This window comes from Penicillium canescens, assembly GCF_028828765.1.
Source record: "Penicillium canescens strain IBT 15451 chromosome Unknown utg000012l_segment0_segment0, whole genome shotgun sequence".
In the NCBI taxonomy this organism is placed as follows: domain Eukaryota; kingdom Fungi; phylum Ascomycota; class Eurotiomycetes; order Eurotiales; family Aspergillaceae; genus Penicillium; species Penicillium canescens.
Window position 1 is genome coordinate 67,841 of NW_026703974.1, and position 11,960 is coordinate 79,800.

The following is an 11,960-nucleotide window of genomic DNA, read 5'->3' on the forward strand; positions in this document are numbered from 1 at the left end:
TACAACACTGGGGCAATACTACAACAATCTGGGGACAGATTGAGGGAGAAGAGAGCTTCTTATAGTCAGAACTATATTACGGAGAAGGCTCGTGGTATGTATGTGGCAAAAGCTGTTGTCGCCCTGGTGCTAACACATACGTTCTAGAGAAATACTGGGTCAAGAGCGTCTTAAATCAACCCAAAGTCCAGGTGGACATCAAGCACAAACACGGCCGAACGGCGCTCCACCTAGCAGTCTTCTCAGGTAGAATAGGGTTCGTGCATCTGCTACTTTCTAGTGGCAGCGACCCTGATCTACAGGATGATTCGGGCCACTCGCCATGGGACTGTGCACGTCGCTTCAATAGACCCGTGATGGAAATGATTTTTTCAAACGATCCGATGGCCAAGGTGTTTCTTGGTACCAAATCATCACAGGAGGCTGAGCCTCTTGGGGCTCAGGGATGGTCCGGTTATCATCGGGCCAATGCCAAGGCATTTGACTCCATGAGAGCTTCGGAACTTTGCCGACCTTCTTGAGTCGGGGAGGGTTGTCTCCTCTCCGGGATTGAATCTGAGCCGCGGGGCTGAACTGCGATCGGACTCGAAACAACTCACGAGCGCTACAGAAGACTACTGCTTGTTTCCGATTCAGAACGCTTATGTATCAGGTTTTGGTATTCTCGAGGCTTAATAGTCTATGTAGGTTTGGGGCAACAGGCGGTAGAATAGCTCAGACCATGGCCAAACTTGAACACCGGATCCCGAGTATCAAACGGCACGTCCTCCATGCTCGCTTTCACAGCCTCCATCGATCGGGGTAGGTCAAACGGAAGTTTGCCCCCGGGTGAGGCAATGCCAAAGACAATATCCAGGAACGCATCGGGGCTGCTGCCATAGCTGCCGAGAAGCGCCGAGGCACCTTCGACGACTTCAGGTATAATGGCGGGTCGGTCAAGGAGCATGTCAACAATGGTTGGGACGCTTTCGTAAATCGCTGCCTGACGCTTCTGCTCGCTTGGAGGGTACGCCAGGGACCCGGCGTGGAAATTCCTCTCGACCGTGCCGTTTCGCGGCTCATACGGAGCTTCAAGACGGAGAAGAGCGTAGTCGGCTTCTTCAGGTGTCTCCACAACGGTAAGATGACGCTTATCCATATATGTAACGTTGAAACCCTCAATGAAAAACTTGATCTCGGGGCCAGGTTGAAGTGGTAAGATCGAGCCTTTGTTGGTGAGTAAAGTATACGCTCGGCGCTGGGCCTCTTCGCCTAATTTTTTGAAGTAGGCATTGCCGACCATTTTCTCCGACATGTCAACATCGAGGAAGGGGTTTTCAAAAAGGCCGAGGAGGAACTTCTCTCGAAGTAAACGGCGGACAGACTGATCAATGCGCTTTTCTGACACAATACCACGCCTAACAAGCTCGATGATGATATCAGGGCGCTCTTCACCTCCAATCTGATCACAACCTGCATCGAGGACCAAGGCAGCGCGTTCGAGTTCAGTCAGGTTCTCGACACCCCACGCCCTTGGGGGTATAAGCTCACCGGTGGCACTTGAGCCAGTAATGATGCTCCAGTCGGTGAGTACAATACCATCAAAACCTAGTTCTTCCCGAAGAAGCTCAGTAACGACTTGTCGTTGAAAGGCCCATCCAACGGAGTCGTATTGAGTACCCTGAGGTCTTGAGTAATAAGGCATGATCTGTCGAGTACCCGCTGCAATCGCGGCTTTGAATGGGATCAGATGGTACTCAAAGTTGTTACCGGGATAGGATGAGTTCTTTCCGTAACTGAAGTGCGAATCTTCCCCGTTTTCTGCTGGACCGCCGCCCGGAAAATGCTTTGTGACAGTGCTAACCGAGTGAGCTCCAAAGTTGCCACGGCCCTGGAAGCCCTGGATGTAAGCTTCTACAAGCTCCGCAGTTAAATGGGCATCCTCACCAAAGCCGTGGTTGGTACGGGACCATCGTGGCTCTGTCGTCACGTCAACCTGTGGGTGTAGCGCAACTCGAATACCCATAGCAATGTACTCCTCACAGGCAATCTCCCCAAATTTCCGAACCAAGTCCACATCTCTTATGGCTGCAAGTCCGATGGGCTCCGGCCACTGCGAAAAGGTGCCGGCGGAGAAGCCAGCAGCCACATTCTCTTGAAACGCGTGGCGAGGGTCGGTTGAAAGCGTGACTGGAATTCCAAGACGCGTCTCCATTGCTAGTTCCTGAAGACGATTGACAAACTCTGCGTTGGCTTTCGTTTCCTCAGTGGCGAAGGCCACGTTGAAATGGGTCATAAACTTCTTGGTAACCCTCTCAACGGTGCTGCCTCGTTGTCGAGAAGGGTCACCAGGGTCAAATGTACCATTAGGACCCATGAAGATTTGCAGCTGGAACATTTGCCCAGCTTTCTCCTCGAGAGTCATTCGACTCAGGAGGTCTTCGACCCTCTCTTTAACACACAAGGATGCATTCCGGTACGGAGGAAGTGCCTCACTCAGGTTCGTAGCGGGGTTAGAGACCGAGGTCTGGGGTGACGCCGTCGATGAAAATGCTTCAAGCGGCAATAGCGTCGAGCAGAGAGCAAGTTTATAGAGGCCCTTGGTGCCGGGGATGATGCGCATGTTGGGCCTGGATCGGCTGCACTTCCGTGTTGTCTTTCAGGAGCTTGGGATCTTGCGGTGCTAGCCGGTGTGGTAATTTCGCAGGCTGAGGTGCAATGGATGTGAGGGAGTGTCATCACAGGCTTGGAGGTCCGTATTTATACAGGCCATTGTGGGCACCTGGTGGGTGGGTATTACGACGGCCGCGATAGCATTGCCGATGTAACCTTGTGGACGGCTTGGTTTGATCATGTAATAATTGATCCTAGGTTGCAGCCAAGAATGTGTCTACTTCCTTGTTTAAGTGGCCAAACCTGCCAAGCTCGCAGTATCGGACGATGTTACTGTTTAAAGAGGAGCGTCAGGGCACGCCCTCGCCCAATACAACCATGCCACCCACGATGAAGTTCATGATTACTCGCTTTCGTGCTGAAACCCTCGGCACGAAGGCGGGTCAGTCAATTCGTGGGGTAATCCGCCCGTGGGATCCTGTCGGTGGTTGAAAGCGGCATGGGTGTCGCTTCCTGCTCAAGATTCTGTGCCATCAGAAGCGTCCACAATACACTCCCAAGTGGCTAGTATCCAATATGCAATATCACTATTCATTCCCGACGGCTCCTGTTGCGAAAAGCAAATACTCTCCGTGGTAACCCCTCCTAGAGTGGAAAACTATCTACATCCTGGGGACTCGCGGGGAAGGTAGTTACTACCCCGCTTCGCCGTCATACCGGTTGTATCCTTTTGGTTTAACCCGACGACTTCCAGGGGCCGTATGTGGCTATGCAAACGAGTACGATTCCTGGCGCCCTGGCGCGCCGCGGAGTCAGCTAACCGGGCTTCATACTAAAACATAGGAGGACTACGTGATCTCAAACACTTGGTGCTATGAGATTCAAGAATAGCCCCTTACACATTAGCTAGTAACGCTCCTTGTGAGCAACTCAAAAAAGCAACCAGAAATCCTTTTGAGGGTCACGGCACAATGTGACAACATAGCAGCTAGCCTATGTAAACAGCTGAGGGATCGGCCCCGCAATATATATAACCGAGCATCAAGCGGGAGGGGAATAGTGAACCAGCCAGCGGAAGCATCTGGCCCAGGCTACGTGTGTATGGATGATACAGCTGTCGGCTTTTAGAAGTCGCTAGAAGCCAGTAAGTAGTCAACAGTCCCTTTGTTTGATCTCTTTTTACCGGATAGTAGCTTCCAGCCATATAATGTATTGAAGCTAGATCTAGGCTCTAGAGGATCTTTCCTTTTTCATGCAATCTGAACCATTCTAACCTCCACTTGCGGTTCGTTGAAACTTTCCGACAACAGCTTCATTCTGCCTTCCTTAAGTAATTTCCCCATACACCACACAAAGTATCTAGCTCAGAGCCGGCGCTAGCTGTGGAGAAGGTTTAGAGATAACCTGTAAGGCTCCGTAATATCGCATAGCAGAGAATAACGATAGCACTAGGTTGCAGGCTAGAATATTGTATCGTACCATACTCCGCGCTACCTTGAATAACATCCTCCTAATTGTTTGCCACCCCAATCGTCCTCACCTGCGGGGTACGGTGTTTCGCAAGAAATCTGGAGTTATTTGTGTTTATACAATTCGCTTGCTGCGTCTATGAGCCCACCACATTGCCGCAGCTTAACGTTGAAGTCCGACAAAAAGGATAACAGGCTTGCAAGCATTGTTGACGAGCTATTTCTATTTCTCCAATGCCCTTGTATAACTATGAATGATGTCACTAGTAACTAATTCCGTACTCTATATCCCACGATACTACAGAACTATGCTCTAATAGTCTGTCTATCAGCCAGGGCATTGGGGCGATGATAATAGTAAAGGGATAGTAAAAAGTGCGTAGAAATCTGCAATTGGGATTACTTCGGTGCGGTGGTAAGGGCGACCGTTTGCATGTTCTCTGGACATAGGTCAAGACTACCACATTGCCTATGATGGCTTAAGAACGTTTGAACTAATCTGCTATGTGCGGAACAGTCGGTAAAATGCATAAACTTATGTAAATAAGATTATTATTTAGTCAACTGAAGCATGCCTGAATAGTGCGGTGTATAAGAGCGTGAATTAGTCTTCTAAACACTGACACTACTCCATGTGGTACAAAATCTAGTCTGCCTTTTGCAAAGAGCCGTGTGTTTTACCCGTCTACCCTGGATGCTCGCCTAGACACCGCCAGGATATTTCGCCGCTTCTCCCGGCAGTGTCCCATGTTGCTTGAAATAACGCCGCTCACACATGCATATGAAGGTAAAAAAGGCAACCATTGGGCTGTACAAACAAGCGGTTAGCTCAAAACACATTACGATTTCTAGAACACTTACCACAAAACAATAGTCAGAAGAATAACAATCACCCCCAACACACGGCTTGAGGTACTGCGTGAGGCCGCAGCACCGAGAATCGAGATGATGAAAAGCGCAAACCAGAAAACCGTATCTATCACATTCAAAACAACATTGACTTTTGTGCTGTGCCATTTTTTAAGACGGTCAACATGGCCGGTACAAATCTGGTACGTCATGAAAACGGCTGATTTTACGCACTAGTACGAATGATATCAGTTTAAGAATCGGCAATGCGGTCTCATCTCGTATTTTGGGCAGGCTTACCACTGCAATACCCCAAGTATTGGTTCGGGCACGTGGTGTTCCGCTGTCGGCCACTCGGGCAATGATCAGGATGAATGTTAATGCGACCAATGAGCCTATGGCGATATGAAGCCTGAACTTCGTTCTAGGGATGTCGTCTGTGGCGACGTTGAGTTTTCGCAACATAGTGGTTTCGATAAATTTGGAATTTGGTGAATGACTTGAAGGTCAGGTTCTGATCTGATTGTAGACACTTGCTGTGCTAGACACTCTCCTATACAAATCGGAGTCCATTCGATCCTGAGGGAGGAGGAAATCATGCCGTTTATATTCTGAGAGTAACAAAATCTCTACCTGATATGAGGTTGGAGGCCCAGGGGCGACAAACTACCAGTTGCATTCGTACCGTTACCCCAATATAGACATCAATACTATAGCCGGAAGGCATGTAGATCATGGGCAGATGGATGCTGGGCTATTTTCGATAATGCTAAATAAAACTGGAAACGTTGCTGCCTCTCTGCTAGGTTTCGTAAACGTTCCACGAAGGGGTACGCCAATGGATCTTGATCACCAAAAATTTTCGTCAAGGGGTCAGGAACCAGCCGAGTGCGGCACGATCAGCGGCCTTCTCACTAATTGTGACTAAGCACTCACCGACAGTCGGTCCCCTCCTGTCAGTGAGCCAATGCCTAAACACAAACCAATGCCTAAACACAAAAAATTCAACTATTCAATTTCAAACCTAATTTCCTCCCAACATATCATCTGGATCTACCCATTTAAATAGCTCACTATTTTCATCAATATAATCTCTCTCTCCTGATGCCTCTTCTTTTTCTTTGAGAGCTTGTTGGGCGCGATACCAATAGTCTCGAATTCTTGCATTTCCGATCTCACGACAGATCTCAACTCTGTTTTCGTTCGCAGCACGTCGATGAACTCTGATATTGCCCGCAATTGATGATAATGGGGATTTTGAAGCTCCTTTTATAATACGTCGTGATTTTTTAATCGGAATTCTGTGTTTTTGCATCCTTTTGATCGTTTGTTTTGCAAGGTTCAGATCTTGAAGCGCCTGTTTACCTCCACGAATAGCACGTTTTACATGCTTTTGGAGTTTTGAAACGTCTGGTTCATCATTTTCGAGGATTGTTTCGAGTTTATCCTCAATTTTTGACCATCTGTGAGGTGTATTTGGTGGTGAATTCGTCTGTGAACTTGGGATTTCGGCTTCGGGGGAGGGCGTATGACCATAAATTTCAATCACTGGTTCATCTTCCCACCCAGGATCAATTTGATCAGGAACAAGTTTTGGATCCCAAGGCCAAATGCCAGTATCCGCAAATGCTGATTTGATAGTTTGCGATTTGAATGTGTCTTTGCGGACTGTTTTGATCATTCGAAAAAAATGCCGTTTATCATTGACATCGCCACCCCAGCGTTCAATCTCATTGTTCTTCCGCCGAAAACGCTGTTTAAGAACTGAGAATGGTTTACCGTCAAGAGGTTGACATCGATGTGTCATTTTTGGAATAAACCAATAAGGAATGATGTTAAAACTTTGACAGATATGCTCGAATTCCGGGGTTCCATGAGAACCATGATTGTCCATAAGTAGAACTCTAGGTCTACCTTTGGTAACTCGCTTTTTCGTGACGAAATGGAAGTCCAATAGCCATTGAATTGCAGTTGTATCGTCTGTCCAGCCTTTAGAAGTTGGTTTAATAACCCGGTAATTGGCTATATTATCGTCGTCTTCGAACCAGTCTTCCATATGCTCAGAACCGCGAATCAAGAACCAAGGATGCATAACCCAGCCATCAGCTGAAATACATTCAATGCCAGTAATATTCTGACCAATTCCACCGGTTCCAATAGTCTCATTTTGGCGGGTAGACACGACATTTTCCTTTGTTCCAATGCCTAGTTGAAAGCCAGTTTCATCCCAATTATATAATTCATTGGCTTGGATCTTATTGTCAGGATGAGGAATTAATGTACTGGCTAGTACTGCACATGTCCAATAGAATCTGATGATTGATTGAAGGTGTGTAGATCGGTTCAGCGATCTCTGGAGTCTACTGTCCGTGCTCTGGCGTGTTATGACACCGTATCCGAATTTAGCCCGAATACCATACAAATACTAGGGGAAATTGGGTGAACGATGAACAAGCCTATCCCAAAAGGCCATAGCGGTATTTGACCGCTCCTTTAGTTTGTCACTTATTCTTTTTGAGAAAATCACCAAAAACCTCATACCAATGAATTAATTCACCGTGAGATTCAGCCTCGATTCTCGCTTTTTCTATAGGTTTTTGGGTTCGGAGGGTAATATGGGGTGGTAAACGTTGGATAAATTGATATCCGTACATTTTACTAACCCGTCGGTCGGAACCGCAGTATTGTAAAATGCGATTTGCAGCATCCTCAATATCAAAAGCATTAGGTGGTGTATAGACCGAATTAAGGAGCTCGATCCAATGAATCAAAGACTTCTCTTGCGACTCATTTAATGCTTTATTGGTAGCTGCACGCCCTTTTTTACTCGGTCGGCCCTCATTTCGGTTTCGCAGCTTCCACTTTGACACGTTAAAATGGGAGGCTGCAGACTTGATACTCTTAAATTGACCAGAATTATAGGCTTCAAGGGCATTTGAGAGCAAGATCTCTTCTTTTTCGGTAGAAAACGGCATTGTTTTGGTGGAGAGAATTGGGTTTGAAATTGAATAGTTGAATTTTTTGTGTTTAGGCATTGGTTTGTGTTTAGGCATTGGCTCACTGACAGGAGGGGACCGACTGTCGGTGAGTGCTTAGTCACAATTAGTGTTTCGTTTCAATGGCTCAAAAACTATAAGGGGTGGCTGGACCCACCTACGAGATTGGGTTATTGATACGATTACGGGCAGGTCGGGTTAACCTCGGTGATGAGGCCTTGCGAGTAGGCAGCACCAGACCCAAGGTCCCCCGCGCCACGTTTCCATCAAAAATCCAAAGTAAGAAGTTGTTTTTGTTGGCCTCACTGCTCAAGCTCTCAAGACCATTTCAGATGGAGTGGCTCATTACATCATCAAAATCCCGTCCCGTGAAACAGAAGCGATTTTCCTTGCGACGCACAGCACGGTGCCACTGGCGCTGATCGTCATCATTGTAGGCCCATTCCCCACAGACAAGTTTCCCGATGTAAACGTATACGAGCGCGTTAACTCGGCTGGAGTTCATAGTATATAAAGGAGCCGAAGCTCAGGTCCTGTCCAGAGGCAGAACAAGGCCTCATAGTAGCTCTTCAAGATGCATCTGTCATTGTACGCCTTTATTGCCTTTGGGTTGGGCAGCCAACTCACCACCGCTGCTTCTTCTGTGCCCAACTGCAAATGTGTAAGTGCCATAATTCTCTGGTGCGCGTCGTCTCAGGCGATTACTGATCCGCGATTTGCTAGAGCCCTTCTGATGCATGCTGGCCAACTGCCGGCGAATGGGCAGCCTTCAACAAAACCCTTTCCGGGCGGCTGCTAAAGACCGTCCCACCGGCTTCTGTCTGCTACAAATCTGAAGACAACTTCAACGCCACAGAGTGCCAGGCCATTGTTGATGCATGGACCACCTCTCCTTTCCACTCCTCGAATCCGTATAGCATTCTCGATCCATCCTGGTCCGGTGCTGCTTGCCAGCCACTTTACCAGAACGGGACCAGTATATCAGGGGACCTTAATGCGACATCGAAAGGGTGTTCGCTAGGTAATCTCTCACCGTATGTGGTCAATGCAACGACGGCGGCACATGTGCAGACTGCAATCAGATTTGCTAGGAAAAATAATCTCCGCTTGAACGTCAAGAACACGGGCCATAATCCCGAAAAGAGGTTCGTTCAATATTGACTCCACCAGCATAAAATCCCTGCACTAACACAGTTACTAGTTCGGCATATGGTAGTTTAGGGTATGTGCTCGCCTACAAGATTGGACCCCAGCCTAGGCCATTCCGCTGACATGCACAGTATCTGGACACACAACATGAAAGGATTCCAGTTTCACAAATCGTTCAAAGCCTGTGATACTTGTGAACCCCATATGGCAGGTACTGTCGGGGCGGGAATTCAGGATGGCGAGCTGTTTGCGGCGATGGCAAAGCATGGCGCTATTGCTGTTGGAGGAACAAACTCGGTATGATATTTCGGCTTCAACTTAGTCCCTTCCTTCTACAGTTTTCCTTTTCCAAGTCTAACAAACCCTCAGGATGTTGGAGTTGTTGGCTGGTCTGCTGGAGGTGGTCATGGATATGCCACCGGTCAGTATGGGATGGGGGCGGATAGCATTCTCGAGGCAGAACTTGTCACGCCTCAAGGAAAGCTCATTCGAGTGAATGAGCGGGATTGTTCCGATCTATTTTGGGCGATTCGTGGAGGGGGTGGAAGCACCTTTGGAGTGATCATCAGCGTTACTGTCAAGGCCCATCCGATGCCCTCAGTGGGAATTGTCAACATCGATGTTTCGCCGCGAAACCACACATCTCCAAAGCAGTGGTGGAATACCGTCGCAAAAGTACACAGGGAGATGGCGGATTTGCAGGATGCCGGGTACGCTGGATATTACACCATTACTGGACCGCCGATTAGTTTTCATAACACGATCTTCGTTTACAACGTGAGCAACGCAGCAGAAGCAAGAAAGGTGATTCGGCCCTTGGAAAGCGCCCTGAAAAGCGCCAATTCATCTGTAATTACAGAGATCTCTCAGCTTTGGACGGAGACCTGGTACGAGCTGATTGAGAAATTGGGACCATTGGCGGATGCTAGCGGAGTGGGCACGAAGCGGAGCGTTCGAGCTTCAAGGCTTGTAACCCGGAGAGCTATTGAAGATACAGATATGTTTGCCCGAACATTGGAAGAGATTGGACCTCGTTTCGTGGCGCCAGAGGTACGACTCCTACCCTAGTATGGAGTATGAGACGGGTTACTGACAAAAACACTCATAGAATGGGGTGTCTAACCCTTCACTGTCCGGAACCATGACAATTGGCAAGACACCAATGGATAATGCACTGAACCCAGCCTGGCGAAAAACAGTCGTTCATCTCATTTCAGAGCAGGAGTGGAACGACACGTTGCCTGATGAAGTTGCTGAAGAGGTGATAAACGAAATGACCTACGGCAAGGGATATGCTCTCCGCCAGCTCGCACCAGACAGCGGATCATATATTAACGAGGTGATTTCCGTTTTTCTACTTGTCTCGAAACAATGAACCTAATTCTATATGTTAGGCAAACCCTTACGAGCCTGATTGGCAATGGTCTTTCTGGGGCCCCAACTACCCGCGTCTTAAGGCAATCAAGCAGAAATACGATCCGGACAATATTCTGTGGTGCCGAACCTGTGTTGGCAGTGCACAGCTAATTCAACACCAGAACGGGTCCTTGTGCAGGGCTTTGTAATCACATTTCTTCTGTGCCTCTGGGAGAAATGTTTAATGTCAATCAGCATTAGGTAACTTATTCTTACTGCTTGTATTTTAGAACACGCACTGTACTACTTATTGGGCATGCAATTGTGTACCTCTCTGGCCAGGATATCTGTCTACAGAAAGTTTGTTTAGTTTGCAGAAGTACTATGAGAAATTAGGTTCTTGTATGGCATGTTTGTCTGTTGTACCAGGGGAACTGATCGCTCAGCCAAGATATGACATTGTAGCAAGAATTTACGATAGACTAAATGCTAACGCTGAGCTAGGACCTTATGAGATATTTATTTGTACTCAATTTCGCTTCCTGACTTTGTGTCTTTCAATTTCCCGTAAATTGCAGGCATAATTTAACGAGAAGCTGGCTGCCAAACGTCTTTGCCTATCAGATAGTACATTATATTACATGAGGAGACTTGGCTACTAAAAGGCGATCGGAAATTCATGCGCCTGAGAATATAACAGAACCAGAAGGGGACTAAATGGAAGCCCAGTACCCTAACTAGTATTCCGCACCGTCTCCAAGGACATTCTTCTATTCTAACCATTGCTACACTGGCACAAATGGAGACGGATGAGATATTTTGGCTCGCACGGGGCACCTGCGGTCTGAACACTGGCGATGTAGGCCTCGTTGACGGAGGGCTACAGCGCCGTGAGGGCTGCAGGCGGGCCCGTGGCACTCCGTATATTCTAGGAGGAAAAATAGCTATGCGAGAGCATACGTGGTATATACATGAGGGGGTTCCGCGGTGGGCGGGAAGAAACCGTCGCGGAGAGAGCCCGGCTCTCCCTCGAAACGGCGATGTTCTTTTCGAGGGAGGGGAAGGCCAGGCGATATTTGTGTGCGATGTCCAGCACGGGATATCGTGGGCCCGACGCAAGGGGCTCTCACGCAACAGTCCCGAATAGAACCTATCATCTTTCCACCGTGTGATTGAGGAGTGGAAAAATCGGTTTATCCCGTTCTCATAATCCTGCCTTTAACAAGTCAAATGTTTGGAGGGATGTGAGGGAGCATAATGATTTGGCTATCCATGTTGCCGTCTGATTGCATAGAGTCCGTCTATAATATGTCTGCTGAAAGGCTGCAGCGTGAGAAGTCAATATCAAAAGTTTCGCACTTTTTAGGAAAGGCTAGCGCGCTTCCGGTGTCAAAGGAATGCACCGGAGGTACGTTGAGCTTTGGGTTGAGTGAGTAGACTCGATATGCTTTCTCAATTCCCGCCTATTTACTGGTGCGCCGCCCGCTTATATAGTCAAAATGTCTATTTGATGACTCTATGGTCCTGACCATTTCTAGGCGGTGTCCTA

General features: G+C 47.9%; 3 protein-coding genes across 3 annotated transcripts; 1 reads left to right on the plus strand and 2 right to left on the minus strand.

Moving 5' to 3' along the window:
* Positions 1–679: 679 nt before the first annotated feature.
* On the minus strand, positions 680–2,602 carry N7446_014026 (glycoside hydrolase family 3 protein; the record flags this gene model as incomplete). The annotated part of the gene is made up of 1 exon (XM_058522765.1): positions 680–2,602. One exon carries the CDS (start codon positions 2,600–2,602, stop codon positions 680–682), a length of 1,923 nt encoding a protein of 640 aa, XP_058364858.1.
* A 2,161-nt stretch (positions 2,603–4,763) lies between these two features.
* Positions 4,764–5,375, minus strand: N7446_014027 (uncharacterized protein; the record flags this gene model as incomplete). The annotated part of the gene is made up of 3 exons (XM_058522766.1): positions 4,764–4,869; positions 4,923–5,143; positions 5,211–5,375. The coding sequence occupies 3 exons, from the start codon at positions 5,373–5,375 to the stop codon at positions 4,764–4,766; spliced, it is 492 nt and encodes a 163-aa protein (XP_058364859.1).
* Positions 5,376–8,480: 3,105 nt separating this feature from the next.
* Positions 8,481–10,620, plus strand: N7446_014028 (FAD-binding oxidoreductase; the record flags this gene model as incomplete). Its single annotated transcript, XM_058522767.1, has 7 exons — positions 8,481–8,567; positions 8,630–9,051; positions 9,108–9,128; positions 9,187–9,352; positions 9,425–10,105; positions 10,164–10,394; positions 10,450–10,620. The coding sequence occupies 7 exons, from the start codon at positions 8,481–8,483 to the stop codon at positions 10,618–10,620; spliced, it is 1,779 nt and encodes a 592-aa protein (XP_058364860.1).
* Positions 10,621–11,960: the final 1,340 nt, after the last annotated feature.